The sequence below is a fragment of the Oratosquilla oratoria genome, chromosome 16, assembly GCF_046742065.1.
Source record: "Oratosquilla oratoria isolate Oo_2021 chromosome 16, ASM4674206v1, whole genome shotgun sequence".
Taxonomy (NCBI): Eukaryota; Metazoa; Arthropoda; class Malacostraca; order Stomatopoda; family Squillidae; genus Oratosquilla; species Oratosquilla oratoria.
The window spans coordinates 36,880,555-36,901,034 of NC_134792.1; the positions used below are offsets into that span (position 1 = coordinate 36,880,555).

The 20,480-nt window shown below is 41.5% G+C and overlaps 1 protein-coding gene across 1 annotated transcript in view; it reads right to left on the minus strand.

Annotated features, from left to right (window-relative positions):
* Window positions 1–96: 96 nt before the first annotated feature.
* The window catches only part of LOC143033910 (peroxisomal N(1)-acetyl-spermine/spermidine oxidase-like), a 21,054-nt gene continuing 670 nt past the window's right edge, over window positions 97–20,480 (minus strand). Inside the window, exons 3-12 of the mRNA XM_076199548.1 lie at window positions 18,785–18,939; window positions 9,129–9,245; window positions 8,810–8,951; window positions 7,908–7,977; window positions 7,674–7,799; window positions 7,021–7,275; window positions 6,086–6,202; window positions 4,616–4,803; window positions 4,343–4,472; window positions 97–899 (exon numbers count right to left, since the gene is read on the minus strand). Coding sequence (XP_076055663.1) covers window positions 768–899; window positions 4,343–4,472; window positions 4,616–4,803; window positions 6,086–6,202; window positions 7,021–7,275; window positions 7,674–7,799; window positions 7,908–7,977; window positions 8,810–8,951; window positions 9,129–9,245; window positions 18,785–18,939 — 1,432 coding nt within the window. The 3' untranslated portion in view covers window positions 97–767. The remainder of the gene's footprint in view (window positions 900–4,342; window positions 4,473–4,615; window positions 4,804–6,085; window positions 6,203–7,020; window positions 7,276–7,673; window positions 7,800–7,907; window positions 7,978–8,809; window positions 8,952–9,128; window positions 9,246–18,784; window positions 18,940–20,480) is intronic.

Genomic DNA, 20,480 nt, shown 5'->3' on the forward strand with positions numbered 1-20,480 from the left:
AACTAGCAATGTCAAGACCTGCTGCCTTGCCTGTGATCTGAGTAGCACAGCAGGGGACAGGTATCTGTGGCTTATACCACCAGAGTTACAAAGGAAACTAATCACTTCAGGCTCCTGCCAGTGGTCCTCTAAAATAGAAATGTGTTCATGTCTTTGTCTTGTTAGTGGGGTGCAATCTGTAAAGATGTGTGTGATATATGTATGCCAGCCTGGCATGCATGGTATTGTGTGTTGCCTACCTTGTATTGATATATACAAAGTTATGTGTGGTGGCCATAATGGAGTCTCAGCTTTGATGTGGAAAGGGACTGATGCATATTTCCTGTATGTGTGTCTCCTTGAGAGGAGTTTACCAGCCATCATTTTGTTGCACAGGTCATGGGTGATGAAAGGAATAAGAAATGCCATTTTCCAGAGACATTTAAGTGAGTTATTACTTGTAGAATATATAGAAAAAGTTCACTCAATCATGCTTGTAATAAAACTCAATTTTGTTTATAGCTTCTAGTCTTTATTTCTTATTGTCTGGACAAGATAGGGAAGCTTGACCAAAAAGATATGTGGGTTTGAGAAGAGGCTGTTGTAATTTTTAGATGTTATAGAGTTCTTGTAACTTGGGTAGTACAGCTTAACATTTGTTTTCGGTACCTCAGAATGGGCAAATTGCTCGGACATGACCAGTTGGTGGATAAGAGTATAAGAAATTGATACAGAAAACAAGCTATTTATAATTTCTTGTAATTTCTTGAAGTCAGCTCCAAGTACATTCAAACATGATTACATGGTCCTCCACATAGTACCATCATAGCATCATTTGCTCCTCTTAGTCCTGAGTCCATGGCACCATCAACGGTGGCAAAGCGTGTGGGATGTGTGTGCTCCCCCGCAAACAGGACATTCTGTAAGATGAGAAGCAACTGTTATATAGAACTTGCCCCTCCCTTTCAACTTTGTTTCACTCAATGCAAACACATCTGTCTTCTCACAAACATACTGCCTATCTCTTCCCTTTTACTCTCATCTGTACCACAACCATACATACATACATACATATACCAAGGCTTTTTCACCCTTACAAGGGGGGTAGCCAAAAAGGAAAAGGCATAAAATCATTCCCACCCATTCCGTCCCTGAATACACTCCACACCCCTCCACCCTCCCTCACATCTTAGCACCTCCTGGATGACGGGTCATCCCTGCACCTTGTCCACTGCCCTGGGTCAGAAGCAGTGTCGCAAGACACAGCACATCCACAGCAAGGCTGCTTCATTAAATCGGCGACCCCCCCTCTCCGTCTCCCTATGCATAAAAGGAGAAGACAGGGAGAAATCCCTTCGGGCTGCATCAAAATTTGCTCACACATACTACCTCACCCCCCATCCACCCACCCATTCCACCTCATGCATCACAACATCATCCATATACAACCATTCTCCATTCACCCCTGTCTTCTGTCCTCTCCCGTCCTTCCTCAACAGACATTCCCCTTTTCCCCAAAGCCCCCTTCACCCCATCCATCCACCTCATCCTAGGACGTCCCCTCATGTTCACTCCCTCCACATCTGCCTTCCATACCTCTTTTACTAGTCTTTCTTCACTCATTCTTTCCATGTGTCCAAACCATCCTAATACTCTTTCATCAACCCTATCTCCCAACCCCCTTTCCACCCCTGTTCTCCTCCTCACCTCCTCATTTCTCACTCTATCCAGCCTAGTAACTCCCATCATACTTCTCAGACACCTCATCTCAAACACATTCAAACTCCTTCTCTCTTCCTCTCTTATGTTCCATGTTTCTGCCCCATACAGTGCTGTTGGCACAATCACTCCTTCATATAGTCTCCTCTTAGCATCCATTCCCAAATGTCTATTCCTCATTACACTTTTTAATCCACCAAGGCATTTACTTGCTTCTCTCAATCTACATTCTACCTCCACCTTCACTCCACCTTTCCTGCCACATTTGCATCCAAGTATCTAAAACTATCCACTTCCTCCAGATGCTCTCCCTTAATGCTCACTTCCAGACTACTGCCACTTTCACCTCTTGTACATCTCATCACCTTACTTTTACCCACATTTATCTTCAGCTTTCTTCTATCACACACTCTCCCAAACTCTGTCACCAACTTCCTCAATCCCTCCTCCGATCCTGCCACAAGTGCAGTGTCGTCCGCAAACAACAGCTGGCTCACCTCCCACTTTTCTCCATTTTCTTTAACCATCTCCAATCCCTGACCCACTACCATTGCATTTACCTCTCGCACTACCCCATCCATGTATAAGTTGAACAGCCAGGGCGACATAACACATCCTTGACGAAGTTCCACCTTTACCTCGAACCACAACCACACATTAAAAGACCCAAACCTTAGGGTTCTGGTTGGAAAACTCCCAGACCTTCTTATGCCTTTACTTTTTTTAGATATGTCCCCTTTGGGGCTACAGGGAGAAGGATGCCTAGTCCTATCCTTATCCTGTTTTTGTCGCCTTTTACGACTCAAGTGGAAATACTTAGTGGCATTATTCTTTTCCCCCCACCACAGGGTTCAGCAAAGTGAGAAATGAATATTCAGAGAAGTGGCACAAGACAGTTACAAGAGTGGGGGACAGCATAATGGAGGACCAGTTGCACTATTATAAAGTATAATTTCTCTATGAATAGAGATTTCCTCTACCACAGACAAAATGATGTGTAGCTCTGGTCCATAGGGGCACCCCATATAGACCCTAAAGTATCAGCTGCATGCTACTGAGCAGCGTTCAACCCCAAAATAACATGCAGCCAATAACCCAGACAGGGTATAATAATAATAATGACAATGATAATAATAATAATAATAATAATAATGATAATGGTAATAATAATAGTAATAATGATAATAATAATGATAATAATAATAATAAGTGTTACTATTATGTTTATGATTATTATGATTCATATTATTTCATATTATTATTTAAATAATTATCATTATCATTATTGCACCTTTGGATCTAGGTTCCTCACATGTACCCCACAGTGCACTGTGTACAACTGTTTCTGGGGCACATTTGGGCCAAATTGGCTGACCTTAGATTTCGGTCAAAATTCATAGTTCCTAAAGGCCACGTCTCACTACGTATCATTTAAGTCATGGTGGTCTGGTGTGGGAGTGAATTTGAACTACCCTATGTTCAAATGGTGACCCATTGCTATGGGTGAGTGACGTGTGCTACTCAATTCATCCCTGGCATTTCTGCCTTTGTACAAGTGTTGTCTCACTTGCCAAAGGCACATGTTACCTTTGTACAGTTCTGTTAGTTGGATACCATCCTCACAATGCCAGTGAGTGAGGCAGTTTGGTGGGTCTTCTGTTGCACATCACTAAACCACCACTGCTAGGAGGATGGTGGTATGTGTCAAGTGCCCTGTGTGCTTCGATTTAAGTGTGTTGTGGGGACTGCTCTGGTGAGTTCCCCATGATTTGATGCATAGTGTGATGGAGACTAGTGTTTTTTTATTTAATCTAATTATTTATTTTTGTAGTAATTTTGAGTACTTGCTCAGATTTGACCACCATGTCACCTACAGGTCTAGGGCCACGAGGGCTCCTATGGATTTCACTTGGACACCCCTCAGGCCAAAGTTGCAGGTGTCAGAGGTGGAAAGGTAAAAATTCTTCCAGAGCATGAAATTTGGCTGGGCCCCATGTAGACATCCTTTGGTCCAGGTTTCTTGCATGTACCTCACAGTGCACGACTTTCTCCCTCCAGGCCAAGTTTGGGCCAAATTGACCCATCTGAGCACACGGGTGAAGGGTCTCCCTATCCCCTCCCACACTACTTGGATCAAGAGTAATGCAGGAAGCACAGCTGTTCCATGGCAGGACTTGAGAGCTGAAGTTGGTTTGACCTCCACTCTGTCAATACACAGTAACCTCCCATCTCATCCACTTGTGCATAAAACATGAGATAAGCCACCCTTTAGGCTGTGTCATCCCTTCATTTCTTTATGATTTCCCTCTATTCAATCCTATCTTCTGTGTTTTTTCCTGATTGATATACCACAAAGGTGATCAGTAACATCACCATTTTTTCACTGAAGTGGCTAAAGGTCACTTGGATAATTGTGCACTAAGCATAATGCATTAGTGATGCATAGTCTGTATACAGTCAGCTACTAAACTCCATTGCCTCTCTTGCCTTGGTGTGTTGCTGACTTCCAGTGAGAAAAGACAAAACTGCAAATATTTAGCTCTCTGTTCAAATTACTGGAATTTATGGATAGCAATGGATAGAGACATTGAGGAAAGCAGATCTGCACTGGGAGCTTACTAATTACCTACAATGTAAAACTTACAATTTGATGTCTGTTGCCAGCCAGGGGAGCACCTATGTCATATCTCCCCCAGATACCATTCTTATCTCCCTCTATTGTGATATAGGAGCCATATGACCCACGGGTCCAAATGTTCTTTGACCATTGTGTCCTGTAACAGAATTATAATTTACACCATTATGGTAAAATTTGGTCTTATTACGAGTATGGCACTGTAGAAGGTTCACCCACAACTTTTTAACAAATGAGATGTTATAAATTTGTAATGTATGAGAGACATGTAAAACTGTTTACCTCCTGAAAAGAATGGGCTCAGAAATGTTTTGCTGCATAATTTTAACTAGAAGGTACATCACATGTTCCTTGACAGTGTCTTCAGGAAGCTTCTCCATCTCCACTGAATCTTCACCTCCCACTATACACTGCAGAACTGCATTGTTACCACGGATGGATTGGAAGTTAGTAACACCATACAACCATTTCTGAGGGTAAAATGTATAATAAAGAAATTTTCAGAGTTCTTAGATTATAGAGTCTTATTTCAAGGAAAAGGAAATCTATATTTTGGTCTGTGAAAGTCAGAATATGAAAGTCAGAATATGAAAGTCCTGATGTGGTCTAAAGGGTGAAATGGTTCAAATACTTCACATCCTTTTCATATGACTTATCAGCCTTTATATTGTTTCAAAGTACAGTACAGTCGTCCTCTGTTTATTGCAAGGTTATGTTCCAGAACACCCCCCAATAAGTGATAATCCTCAATAGAGAGACCACTATTTTTTTCATAGTTTAAACCTTAAAATAACCCTCCCACACTCTTTACACAAATTTAAGCCCAATTAAACACACTTTTTAAACACATTCTAAACATGTTTAATCACAAAAACCCAGTGCGTGGCCTCTTGTGCTGTCCATCAGGAACAACTCTGAGATCTAAACCCAGTATGGCTTGGGCTTGCTATCACCTGGAATAACACCACTGAATGTTAGTGCTTGCTGATCACTTTCTCTGTTGGTCGTACTAACACTTGAAGGTCCAGCCACGGGCTCACTATGACTAACACTTGTATTGCCACTGCAGGACATTTTCCTGATTATGCAAAAGTAAAAGCAAGCATAAATCCACATAATAATAAGGTGAGAACGTACATGATACATTAACAGAAGCAACAGTTTGAGCTTTGAACAAAATAATAAACTATGACAGGTGGCAGGAGGGGAAACTGGGTAGCAGATGTGCTGAAAGGCAGAGTTGCACAGCTTACCCTGCAGCATTCGCAGAGCCACAGCACCAGGATATTCTACCACTCTTGCATATATATCCTACCATTCTCGCACATACATCATCCCTCAACACAGGCCTATGGTGCAGATCACCCATGAAACTTATATAGAAATACAGTAGACCTTACTATGTTCATCAAATGGGCAGAATATCCACCTTATCAAAAAATTTAATATTTTTGATGACCATTGGCATTGAAAATAGATTTTTGAAGCAGCTGGATATTCTTCCCGTCTCGTCCCGTCATATATGTTTTGTAATTAATAAATTGTATTCTTACTGATATATTAGGATACAAAAAATGCTTATTTCAATGTAAAAAAAATAAAAAATAAAAAAATAAAATCGATATGGCGGGACAGTGAAAGGTGAACCCCAATGGGCCAGGAGACAACTGTATACTGTGAAAATATTAAAGGGTCCTTACACCTTTCATTGTCTTCAATGTGTAGGTGAGATGGCACCAATGTATGACTCACCATTTCCTTGGGTAGAGTGTCATTTGCCGACAGAATGTAGACATCAAGTGGTTTTGGTCCCCACCATCGTTTTGTCCATCCGATATGAATCTTGTTGGCCACTCCTAAGCCCATGCCCTTGGTTAGAAATTATAAACAAAATATTTATGTTTTTCATAAAATTAAAGTTGTATAATATGTTTAAAGTACAAATTTCACCACAGGAAGTTTTTCATAGAAATTAAATTGTATGATATGTTTAAAGTACAAATTTCAACCACACTACACTGGTCTATTTTGATATTCTAATGTGCCCTTTCTCTTGTTATAAAGTATTCCAATATAATTTTTCTGAAAAAGAAATAGAGTGATAGTTTTACACAACTGTGGTAGGGCTAGCTTGTATAGATGACAGGTGGCCCGACTTGGCTGCTATAGAGAACTGCCCCACCTCATGGACCAGAAAGTCCACCTAGGAAATATATGACTGAGTGTTTAAGTACTACTACTTTTGGGTGTCTTTCTGCATTGCTTCTGACCCAGGCAGTGGGCAGGAGGCAGGGATGACCCATGAGGGGCTAAGATGAGAGGGCAAAGGGTGGTGGATGGGAGTGGAACGGGTGGGAATGAGTGCATGCCTTGATTGGCTACTTTCCTTATAAGGGAAAGGAACCCTTGGTATATAGATAGATATGCATTTGGGTAACTAAAATATCTTGTGATGAAGTGTGTATCAAAACTTGAAGTAATTTGTGATAAATCTCTAAGGAAAAGTTAGAGAAAGCATTACTTTGGTTCATGTGAATCTGAGGATAAAGGTTAAATATAATGCATTACTGAAATACTACAGCAATATGTCCCATTCCTAAGGGCCCTGCTCACTTGAATAAAATGACATGGTTTTTATCAGAATGGAATCTATAAAGTGATTATAGGGTTGATATTAGTTGCATTACTTCAATTGAGTTCAGTTTCCATTTGGGCAACGGTGGTAGAAAGAGTGTATTGTGATGTTCCTTGAGGTACCCAATGGAAGTGGTTACAAGAACAACTTTAGTCACGAAGGATGACCCATCAGCTGTGACAACAAGAGTAGACTCAGGAATGTTTTCATCCTCCTCTTCTTCAGTAGAACTGGAATTCGGCATCAAATTCCAGTAAATTTTGCAAACAGGCGTTGAAGTGCGGATGGCATCTTTTGGGATATTCATCTGAAAAGATGGCATCCATTTTGTGTCTGTCATTAAAAGGAATGTACAGTATATGAAAGGGTTAAGGAAAAACAGGAGCCTATCCCAGGAAGTGCTTAGGTGTGACAAAAGCTATAATCTTTTTCCTATGTGCTCAGAATAACAGAGCAGGTAATCACTGGTATTTGTAGATTTGAGTCTGGGTCATCATGATATGATATAAAATTAAAATTGACACAATAGCATAAAACAGAGCCAATTATGTTATCATTTGAGCAAACCTACAGGCATATGAGTATCCTTTGTAGATAATAAAAACAATGAGAAATTAACACAACTGAAAGTCCATTTCATACACTAAATTAAGCATGTCTGCAGGTGCTTGAATGCCAACACATTATCTCATTGATTAATCACACCTGTAGGTATGTTAGCAAGGTGTCGAAGCCATTGTACCACTGGTAGTCTTCGCCTAAATCTATGAACTGATCAACATCACGGGCTGAAACATCAGTCCAGGGAACTCCTTCCACCACTGTGATGAGCTGCAAGATATAAGGGATATCAACCATTGCTGATAATAATTTCATATAAAAGTCTAATATCTGACAATATGGAATGCCGGGTGAACATTATCAGATTTCCAGACTTACATTTTTCAGAGCTTGGAGCCATGATTTTGCCTCAGTGCTGTTGTAACCTGGACCCCAAGCTGCTGGAAAACTGTATCAATTGCCATTAATGTACATTTCATTTAGATAATACTTGCTTGTTTTCAAAAGTGTGTAAGTTCAAAGTAAATTCTTGTGAATATTTACATAATCAAGCAATCTATGGTAGAATTGACAGGAGTTTTTGTAGGAGAAAAACACAGAGTTGAGGATCCCTAGTTCCCTCACTACATCACATTTCATTTAGACAATACTTGCCTGTTTTCAAAAGTGTGTCAGTTCAAACTAAATTCTTGTGAATATTTACATAATTAAGCAATCTATGGTAGAATTAACAGGAGTTTTTGTAGGAGAAAAACACAGAGTCAAGGATCCCTAGTCCCCTCACTCCATCACATTTAGTCATCTTCTATGACATGGATGGGATCACAGAGGCAGCATTCTCTTCCACATTCCATCCACCCACAGGGGAGTCAGGGGTGAATGTGTGAGTGGTTGTGAATAGATGAGGAGCTGAAGTGACCTGAAGTGATTTCTCTCTATCTTCTCTGTAAATTCTTGAATAGATGAGGGAGGAGGGTCATCATGCAATGAAGCAGTGAGAGTAAACCAGCTTCAGGAATTGGGCCCTATTGTGGAGGTGCTGTGTCTTCCTGCATTGCCTCTGACCTCAGCAGTGGGTGGGTGATAGGGATGACCCTCCATCCACAAGGAGCTAAGATTGAAGGGACAACAAATATTTTTTTTTGGATGAGTGTGGGTAAAGAGTGTGTATATGCTTTGACCTTGTCACCCCTCTTATATGGAGGAAAGGACCTTTTCATATATGGATGTTTGTATATGGTAAAATCAACAAAATTCATTCATAAAAAGATTTTTCATACCTATGCTGATAGTATTTTCCATAGGTATCTCCATAATAAGGTAGAAGTTCATTGAAGTTCTCCAAGCCATACCAAAGGGAGAAGACGTCTTCATAGCGACTCATGTCCAGCCTTTTCCCCGTGATGTTCCTGAACCGAACATCTGCACAACACAATTTTTACTTTAGTTATCACCTGTCATCTGATAGTGAACATTGCTGAAAACCTTGAGTACCTTAAGGAGTTGTTGGATACAGGTGAGCAAAGACATGTAAATACAATATTGGCAAGAAAGACTATAATGTATCAATGAGTGTGATATCACTTAAAAGATTCTTACCCCACTTGGTAGATGACATGGGTGACACAACTGATCCAAGATCCAAAGCTAGGCGGAAAAGAGGATTCCTCTTGTCTCCATGAATCCATTCAGCACCATCCTCGACCACTACTCCCTCTATTGAGATCAGACTTATAGATCACATCATGCACAAATTGTACATACTTATTTCCTAAGCATGAACTACATAAGTTTAATGCAGTCAATATCTTAAAGGCTTTGGGGACCAAGTTCCATGACCTTGGATTATGTGTCGTGGTCGAGAGTTCTCTCCTGGATGAAAACTCCATAGCTCATGTAGCTCAGTCTGTGGGTAGTGCCACACACATACACACACACAAGAAAACAAGTCACTATTGCAAAGTAAGCACTACAAGGAAACTTAGAATAGGATATGCTAATGTTGATTGTTTACTATCAGCTAGGTTGGAGATAAGTAACTACTTATGGATAAATGAGTCTGATGTATTGTTTCTAGTAGAGACCAGACTCCCAAAAAATGTTGATGTACAGTTGGGGAACAACATATATACCTCTTGGAGAAGAGAGAAAAGATAAAAATTGTGGAGGAGTAATTTTTGTGGTGAGAAGTAACATAAAGGGGGAAAAAGCAAATCTGAGTGAAGGCAGGGCTGAAGCAATTCACATAAAAATTAGTACTAAAGGACACAATAAAAGAGACTTTATGGTGGTATATGTTCCCCCCAAGACAAGAGCTTAGGATGAAACTGAATATCAAGAAATGTTAAAGGATACAACTCTTTTCCTAAAGAAAAATCTTGAACAAAGTAGTAACATAGTCTTTATTGGATATTTCAACTGTGGTGACATCAACTGGGAGGAATGGGAAGCAAGTGGCTAAGCAGATTCCTTGAGAAATACACTGTTGAGTATAGCAATGGAGAACACAATGACCCAGTGGGTAAAGGAAGTGGTCTGGGTAAGAGGAGATGACACTCCCACAAGATTAGATCTGTTACTAACCAAAGAGCCAGACATCATCATCTCCTTAATAAACTACCTTTGCCCAGTTGGAGAAAGTGACCATGTTAATTGAATTTCAGCTTGAGGATGAGAAAATGGAACCAAGAAATGAACCACACAGGCAAGGGAGACTCAATTTTAGAAAAACATATTACTTAGGGTTGAGAAAATTCTTTGAAGAAACAAAGGGGAATTCATGAATACCACAGAAATAAGGAGGAGATGGGAAATCTTTCTTGACATTTACAACCTAGGAATGAACAAACATATGTGCCAAAGATTACAGAAGAGAAGAAGCAAAAACAGGATTGGTTTAACAAAATTTGTGAGATTGCAAAAAAGGATAGGGATGTGGGTTGGGGAAAATGGAGAAAGAAAAGAAGCAATAAAACAAAAGAAGCTTACAAACAAGCTAGGAATTACTATGAAAGAATTTGCAGGGGAAAAAAAAATTGAAAGAGGTGTAGTGTATCCATATGCCATTACTAACATAATGATAGGTCACATACCCCTACACATGACCCACATACATGCAAGAAGGAACCAGTCTTTATCAATACCTCCAATCTTGCTGACTACACATTTCCTAATTAAAGCTTCTGACTCAAAGAATGCAAACATATCACAACAACGCCATCGCGCCCTCGTCTAGCAAGGAACCGACACAAGTACCTAATGTCACCAGACAGTTCATTAACCTTTCCTTATACCTACCGCTGATGTAGCTAATTAGGAATATTTATACAGCAACTGCATTGCCAGAGAAAGAGAGCCTAGGTGAGGAACCTAGGAGAAGAGCTAGGGAGAAACTCTCCCCAGACTCACCTTTGGGAGATCATATCCCAAGTTGTAACCCCAGATCATCTTGTCCAATAAAAGCTAGAAAACCGAGGAAGGTTCACATCACCCGCTAAGCCCCCTTATGTAGCCCCAACAAATATGGCTACAGTAGTAGGAAGAGCAAAGATGAATCAAAACTGTTTTACAGGTTTATAAATGGTAAATTGAGACACAGGGAAGAAATCACCAAGTTTATAGTAGATGATGAGGTCTTTGAACAGGCCTCAGCTCAGGCAGAAATAATGAATGGAGGTTTCCAATTAGTTTTCACAAAAGAACGCAACTTTTTGGAGAAGACCAAGGGTAGCAAAAAAAAAAAAAAAAAAAAATTGAAGATATAAATGTAGAAGTGAAGGAAGTGCTTAATCTCCTGGGATCATTGGATGTGACAAAAGCCTCAGGATCTGATAGGACCTCAAACTGGATACTTAAAGAATGTAGGGAATAAGATCCACAGTCTTATTACATGTTCGCTGAAAGAAGGCATTGTGCCACTTGATTGGTAATGGGCAAACACGATGCCAGTTCACAAAGGTGGAAACAGGGAAAAACCACGAAATTATAGTCCAGTATCATTAACCAGCACAATAGTGAAATTATGTGAAAGGATTGTGAAAGATCGATGGACCAAATGTCTTGAAAAGATGAACATTCTGAGAGACAGTCAGTTTGGCTTCAGATCTAGAAGGTCATTTTGTGTCGAGAGTGATTGATGTGCTGCAAGAGAGATAGTGGTGGTGGACTGCGTGTACCTGGACCTAGAGAAGGCACTTGATAAAGTATCTCACTGTCGACTATTGTGGAAATTGGAGCATGTTGGAGGACTGTGAGAGAACAGTGCGCCGGTGGGTTGACAGATTTTATGAGGAGGAAGGGAACAACCTGCCATCTTCAAAACCAAGGTCTGGTAGGCCTAAGAAGACTTCGGGTCGGGCCCACAATATTTTGAAACGTACTTTGGAGTCTACTCTAAGAACAACAGCCAGGAAAATCAAGCAGGACAACCCAGATCTGTTTGGTGGTGTGTCTGTGAGGACAGTATGCCGCCGCATCAAGGATCTGAATTACAAGAGGTGCCGCTCTGTGAAGAAATCCATCACTGGCACCAATTTGCTGCACTATTTGCTTGGTTTGCAGGCCAAATTCCTTTAAAGCAATTATTTGAGCAACTGCTTCACGTGAATATTCCCTCCTATAGGTCATATTAGGGTCGCAGAGATACGTGGAGTGGTAAAAATGCGACGCGTCGGAGAGAAAATTCTACGAGCACTCACGGCAGCAATCCTCTTCCCACAACAGCTAGATGCACACTAACCGCCATTTTGTGCTGCCACGTGACTCAGACGATCCTATACTACACACACCCCGGCCATCACCTTTGTCCGAATTCAATACTATCTCCTATGCGTATGGTTATAAAACGGGTAAAATTCTTGTCCCCCCGCCCCACCCGGCCATCACTTTTGTCCGGTACTGTAGTGAAAAGCCACTTTAATCTTCTGCAGCAGCCCGTGCATCTCTCTCACAATCCTGCTGATATATCTATTGGGTGACAGGTTGTCTTTTATCAACACTCCTAAACCTTTCTCTTTTTTTGTTTTGTTTTTGTAATGGACTCTCTTCCCAAGGAATAATTTAAGTATGGTCCTTTGCTACTGTTGCCCATTTCCAGTACTTCGCATGTTTTGGTAGAATTAATTTCCCATAGTGTCTAGGTCGTTTTGGGATAGTCTACAGTCCTCCTTATTTTTCACCCTTTTTCATGATTTTTTGATAATCTGGAAACATGTTGACATAGCTTGCTGTACCTTTCAGTCATTTACATAAATAAGAAATATTATTGGTGCAAACACTGAACCTTGTGGAACTCCGCTCGTTACTACTTTCCATCTTGACATCTTATCCTTTACTGCTATCCTCATGTATCTTTCCTTCAAAAATCTTTCATCCATTCTAATAGTCTGCCTCTCAGTCCTCTACCGCGCTCCAATTTCCACATAAGTTGAATGCGCGGCCTTTTATCAGAAATCTTCTCCAGGTCCAGGTACACAAAGTCCACCCACCCCTCTCTCTCGCAGCACATCAATCACTCTCGAGTAAAAGCTTAACAGGTTCGACACACACGACCTTCCAGATCTGAAGCCAAACCGACTGTTTATCAGGTAGTTCATCTCTTTCAGATAATTGGTCCATCGATCTTTTACAATTCTTTCACATAATTTCACTACTGTGCTGGTAATTGATATCGGCCTATAATTTAGTGGTGTCTCCTTGTTTCCACTTTTGTGAATTGGCACCACATTTGTCCTTTTCCAATCAAGCTGCACCATGCCTTCTTTCAACGGAAAATAAGAGACTGTGAATCTTGTACGCTATTTGTTTCCTACATTCTTTGAGTATTCAGTTTGAGATCCTGTGAGGTCCCAAGGCTTTTGTCACATCCAATGGTTCCAAAATATTGAGCATTTCTCTCACTTCTACATTTATATCTTCTAAACCTGAAATTTTGGTCCCGTCTCTGTCCTCCAAAATAGTGTGTGTATTTACCTAGTTGTATTTACCTAGTTGTATTTTACGGGAAGGGGAGCTATGCTCGTGGGGTACCGTCTTCATATCTCATTTTATCTAAACAATTTTTAAATTCATGTATTGTTTTTGCACACACCACTTTCTCATCTAACTTGTTCCAACTGTCTATTACTCTGTGAGGAAAGCTGTTCTTTTTCAAATCTCTTCTATAGCTGTCTTTTTTTTATTTTCTTTCCGTGTCCTCTAGTATTTCTGTCATCCCATTTTATCAGATTCTCTCTGTCAGTAATTTCTATGCCTTTCATGATTCTGTAAATAGCTATCAAATCTCCTCTCTCTCTTCTTTGCTCTAGTGTCTGTAGTTCAAGTTTTTCTAGTCTCTCTTCATATGATAGTTTTGAGAGTGTGTGTGTGTATTTACCTAGTTGTATTTACCTAGTTGTATTTTACGGGAAGGGGAGCTATGCTCGTGGGGTCCCGTCTTCATATCTCATTTTATCTAAACAATTTTTAAATTCATGTATTGTTTTTGCACACACCACTTTCTCATCTAACTTGTTCCAACTGTCTATTACTCTGTGAGGAAAGCTGTTCTTTTTCAAATCTCTTCTATAGCTGTCTTTTTTTATTTTCTTTCCGTGTCCTCTAGTATTTCTGTCATCCCATTTTATCAGATTCTCTCTGTCAGTAATTTCTATGCCTTTCATGATTCTGTAAATAGCTATCAAATCTCCTCTCTCTCTTCTTTGCTCTAGTGTCTGTAGTTCAAGTTTTTCTAGTCTCTCTTCATATGATAGTTTTGAGAGTGTGTGTGTGTGTGTGTGTGTGTGTGTGTGTGTGTGTGTGTGTGTGTGTGTGTGTGTGTGTGTGTGATTCACCATGGTCTTGGATCATGTGTTGGACTCGTGATCGACAGCTATTTCCCTTCCGGAAGAGAGCTTAGAGCTCATATGACCGATCTATGGGTAATACTGTAACCTTACACGCACCCCCCCCCCATCCCCCGTCCACGAGAGTTGGAGTAACGACTCGTAGGGCAGCGATACTGAAATTATTTCAGCACTGGGCGGGATTCGAACCCGGACCGGCGTAGTGACAGCCGGGCATTCTACCACTGCGACATCGAGTCGTGTGTGTGTGTGTGTGTGTGTGTGTATTCACCTTGGTCTTTGGATCACGTGTTGGATTCGTGATCGACAGCTATTTCCCTCCCGGAGCTCAGAGCTCGTATGACCGATCTATGGGTAATGGTATGACCTTACACATATACACATACCCAACTCCCCGCCCACGAGAGTCGGAGTAACGACCCGAAGCGCAGCGATACCGAAATGATTTCGGCCCTGGGCAGGATTCGAACAAGGTACTGCCGGCACCACCGTACTTGCAGTCCAGTACTCTATCAACCGCGCCACCGAGTCGTTCGTGTGTGCGTGTGTGTGTGTGTGAGTGTATGTATGCGTGCGTGTCCGATGTGTGTGTATTTACCTAGTTGTATTTACCTAGTTGTATTTTACGGGAAGAGAAGCTATGCTCGTGGGGTCCCGTCTTCATTTCTCATTTTATCTAAACAATTTTTAAATTCATGTATTGTTTTTGCACACACCACTTTCTCATCTAACTTGTTCCAACTGTCTATTACTCTGTGTGGAAAGCTGTTCTTTTTCAGATCTCTTCTATAGCTGTCTTTTTTTATTTTCTTTCCGTGTCCTCTTGTATTTCTGTCATCCCATTTTATCAGATTCTCTCTATCAGTAATTTCTATGCCTTTCATGATTCTGTAAATAGCTATCAAATCTCCTCTCTCTCTTCTTTGCTCTAGTGTCTGTAGTTCAAGTTTTTGTAGTCTCTCTTCATATGATAGTTTTGAGAGTGTGTGTGTGTGTGTGTGTGTATTTACCTAGTTGTACCTAGTTGTATTTTACGGGAAGGGGAGCTATGCTCGTGGGGTCCCGTCTTCATATCTCATTTTATCTAAACAATTTTTAAATTCATGTATTGTTTTTGCACACACCACTTTCTCATCTAACTTGTTCCAACTGTCTATTACTCTGTGTGGAAAGCTGTTCTTTTTCAGATCTCTTCTATAGCTGTCTTTTTTTATTTTCTTTCCGTGTCCTCTTGTATTTCTGTCATCCCATTTTATCAGATTCTCTCTATCAGTAATTTCTATGCCTTTCATGATTCTGTAAATAGCTATCAAATCTCCTCTCTCTCTTCTTTGCTCTAGTGTCTGTAGTTCAAGTTTTTGTAGTCTCTCTTCATATGATAGTTTTGAGAGTGTGTGTGTGTGTGTGTGTGTGTGTGTGTGTGTGTGTGTGTGTGTGTGTGTGTGATTCACCATGGTCTTGGATCACGTGTTGGGCTCGTGATTGACAGCTATTTTCCTGCCGTAGGAGAGCTTAGAGCTCATATGACCGATCTATGGGTAATACTGTGACCTTACACGCACACACACCCCTAACTCCCCGCCCACGAGAGTTGGAGTAACGACTCGCAGCGCAGCGATACTGAAATTATTTCAGCCCTGGGCGGGATTCGAACCCGGACCGCCGTAGTGGCAGCCGGGAATTCTACCACTGCGCCATCGAGTCGTGTGTGTGTGTGTGTGTGTGTGTGTGTGTGTGTGTGTGTGTGTGTGTGTGTGTGTGTGTGTGTATTCACCTTGGTCTTTGGATCACGTGTTGGATTCGTGATCGACAGCTATTTCCCTCCCGGAGCTCAGAGCTCGTATGACCGATCTATGGGTAATGGTATGACCTTACACATATACACATACCCAACTCCCCGCCCACGAGAGTCGGAGTAACGACCCGAAGCGCAGCGATACCGAAATGATTTCGGCCCTGGGCAGGATTCGAACAAGGTACTGCCGGCACCACCGTACTTGCAGTCCAGTACTCTATCAACCGCGCCACCGAGTCGTTCGTGTGTGCGTGTGTGTGTGTGTGTGTGTGTGCGTGTCCGATGTGTGTGTATTTACCTAGTTGTATTTACCTAGTTGTATTTTACGGGAAGGGAAGCTATGCTCGTAGGATCCCGTCTTCATTTCTCATTTTATCTAAACAATTTTTAAATTCATGTATTGTTTTTGCACACACCACTTTCTCATCTAACTTGTTCCAACTGTCTATTACTCTGTGTGGAAAGCTGTTCTTTTTCAGATCTCTTCTATAGCTGTCTTTTTTTATTTTCTTTCCGTGTCCTCTTGTATTTCTGTCATCCCATTTTATCAGATTCTCTCTATCAGTAATTTCTATGCCTTTCATGATTCTGTAAATAGCTATCAAATCTCCTCTCTCTCTTCTTTGCTCTAGTGTCTGTAGTTCAAGTTTTTGTAGTCTCTCTTCATATTGTGTGTGTGTGTGTGTGTGTGTGTGTGTGTGTGTGTGTGTGTGTGTGTGTGTGTGTGATTCACCATGGTCTTGGATCATGTGTTGGACTCGTGATCGACAGCTATTTCCCTTCCGGAAGAGAGCTTAGAGCTCATATGACCGATCTATGGGTAATGCTGTCACCTTACACGCCCACACACACCCAACTCCCTGTCCACGAGAGTTGGAGTAACTACTCGTAGCGTAGCGATACTGAAATTATTTCAGCCATAGTCGGGAATTGAACCCGGACTGCCGTAGTGACAGCCGCGAACTCTACCACTGCGCCATCGAGTCGTGTGTGTGTGTATTTGTGTGTGTGTATGTGTGCGTGTCCGGTGTGTGTGTGTGTGTGTGTGTGTGTGTGTGTGTGTATTCACCTTGGTTTTTGGATCACGTGTTGGATTCGAGATCGACAGCTATATCCCTCCCGGAGCTCAGAGCTCGTATGACCGATCTATGTGTAATGATATGACCTTACACATATACACATACCCAACTCCCCGCCCACGAGAGTCGGAGGAACGACCCGAAGCGCAGCGATACCGAAATGATTTCGGCCCTGGGCAGGATTCGAAACAGGTACTGCCGGCACCACCGTACTTTCAGTCCTGTATTCTATCAACCGCGCCACCGAGTCGTTCGTGTGTGTGTGTATGTATGTATGCGTGCGTGTCCAGTGTGTGTGTATTTACCTAGTTGTATTTACCTAGTTGTATTTTACGGGAAGGGAAGCTATGCTCGTGGGGTCCCGTCTTCATTTCTCATTTTATCTAAATTTTTAAATTCATGTATTGTTTTTGCACACACCACTTTCTCATCTAACTTGTTCCAACTGTCTATTACTCTGTGTGGAAAGCTGTTCTTTTTCAGATCTCTTCTATAGCTGTCTTTTTTTATTTTCTTTCCGTGTCCTCTTGTATTTCTGTCATCCCATTTTATCAGATTCTCTCTATCAGTAATTTCTATGCCTTTCATGATTCTGTAAATAGCTATCAAATCTCCTCTCTCTCTTCTTTGCTCTAGTGTCTGTAGTTCAAGTTTTTGTAGTCTCTCTTCATATGATAGTTTTGAGAGAGAGTGTGTGTGTGTGTGTGTGTGTGTGTGTGTGTGTGTGTGTGTGTGTGTGTGTGATTCACCATGGTCTTGGATCATGTGTTGGACTCGTGATCGACAGCTATTTCCCTTCCGGAAGAGAGCTTAGAGCTCATATGACCGATCTATGGGTAATACTGTAACCTTACAAGCACACACACACCCAACTCCCCGTCCACGAGAGTTGGAGTAACGACTCGTAGGGCAGCGATACTGAAATTATTTCAGCTCTGGGCGGGATTCGAACCCGGACCGCCGTAGTGACAGCCGGGCATTCTACCACTGCGACATCGAGTCGTGTGTGTGTGTGTGTGTGTGTATTCACCTTGGTTTTTGGATCACGTGTTGGATTCGTGATCGACAGCTATTTCCCTCCCGGAGCTCAGAGCTCGTATGACCGATCTATGGGTAATGCTATGACCTTACACATACACACACACCCAACTCCCCTCCTACGAAAGTCGGAGGAACGACCCGAAGCGCAGCGATACCGAAATGATTTCGGCCCTGGGCAGGATTCGAAACAGGTACTGCCGGCACCACCGTACTTTCAGTCCTGTATTCTATCAACCGCGCCACCGAGTCGTTCGTGTGTGTGTGTGTGTGAGTGTATGTATGCGTGCGTGTCCGATGTGTGTGTGTGTGTGTGTGTGTGTGTGTGTGTGTGTGTGTGTGTGTGTGTGTGTGTGTGTGTGTGTGTGTGTGTGTATGTCTGCGTGTGTGTGTATGTCTGCGTGTGTGTGTGTGTGTGTGTGTGTGTGTGTGTGTGTGTGTGTGTGTGTGCATGTGTATATATATCTGTGATAAAACAGAACTCAATCACGTTGTACTAACTCGTTCTGACGGTCTTAATTCGCCCTCCAAGCTGATCTTGCGCTTCGAGCAGCAACACATTGGTCACTCCGGATCGTAGCAGCTCATCGAGGGCGGTCAGGCCCGATACACCTCCACCCACGATAATCACATCGCGTCGCTCCGCAGCGGCCATCCTGCAACGCAAACGAAATAAAAGTGTACTTACTGAAAACAAGTGACAATTATCTGATTTTCCATGAAAGATGCAAATGCCCATTGCAATGGACTAAATACAAAAATAAGAAATAAAATAAGTCGGAATCATTGATAGAAATCAATTAATGGACCTTTTAAGCATAACACAGAATCCAACGATTAACGTTTCAGGATAAATCAGTAAGTTTCCGTAGTACGCAAGACTGTACATATCAGCTGGAACAGCCAAAATATCACGTGAGGGCAGTGTATTGTTTTCAAAGTTTACATCCAAGAAAGTGTACACAACCCATGTGAGTAGACAAATTAATAAACTAAAGAATGATAAATAAACAAACAACTAAATACACGAATAAATGATACATAGATAAGTAAATATGTAGAAAAAAATCTGGCGTGGATTCATATATTTGCTTCGAATCTATGTACTGGTGTCTGACATAGCTGTACATAGTACACATTGTAGTTCCTGTTAGGGAACTCCAAATTAATTCAACTAATTCAAGAGGATGGACGAAGATCGACGAGAACTCTCATGATGAGATTAAATTCTAGGAAGCAAAGGTATATTTAAGTGTAGATCAAATGAAGGGAACCCCATCACCATCCCACTCAGTGGGAAGTGAGAAACCTCTGATAAGGCAAAGCCCTGTCAGTTGCGGCAAGCCACTGAATTTTTCCCGACGTTGGGTCGCTTCCCCGCCTGGTCAAAGCTATCGAGAACCAGCGCAGCAAACCCACAAAGGGTCCTGGGATTCGAACTCACGACTACTTGCTTATAAGTTCAAAACAGTATCTACTGGGTTACCGCGTGGCCCGAAGGGAACCAAAGCCTTATTTTAGGTAATTTTCTAAACCCCTTGCATTCAGAGATAAACTATCTATCAAAAAACCCGATATAGTATGTAAAAAATAGAAGGCTATTTTGGGATAGATTCTTTTGGGTTGAATTAGTACAATATATAGAGGAAGGACGTTACATAAGTATGGAGGGAACATGGCAGTCAACATTATATCTTCCATTTCCTGTTTCAAATCTCCACCCATCTCTATAACCATCCATGTATTCAAACACTCTTCACTCATCCGGAATTAATTGGTTTATAGTGGAGAGCGTACCGGTAGGAAAACATTCGATTCACAACGAAACTGGACGCAGACTTATTTATATAAATGAATGAATCCATAGATGAGTAAATGAGGAAAAGGCATCTATACATACTTACGTGTTTATCTAATTTAATACCAAAATTTCGAATTGTATTATCATAAACTGGCTCAGCTTCCTTTCGGTTCAGGAAACATGTTTACCACTTCTCCCCCCATCCTCGTAACCTCACTCTTTTCACGTATGTCTTCAGAGGTTGTTTCGATTTACTGCGGGATTCGAACCCACAAGTAAACGATTGCGAGAGCAGCACTCTTCCTATTACGCCACCAACACCATCGTGACAAAATTTATCAATAAAAATAAGGATTTTTTTTTCTTATATTGTGACTATTTGTTCCCTGTGCCTTA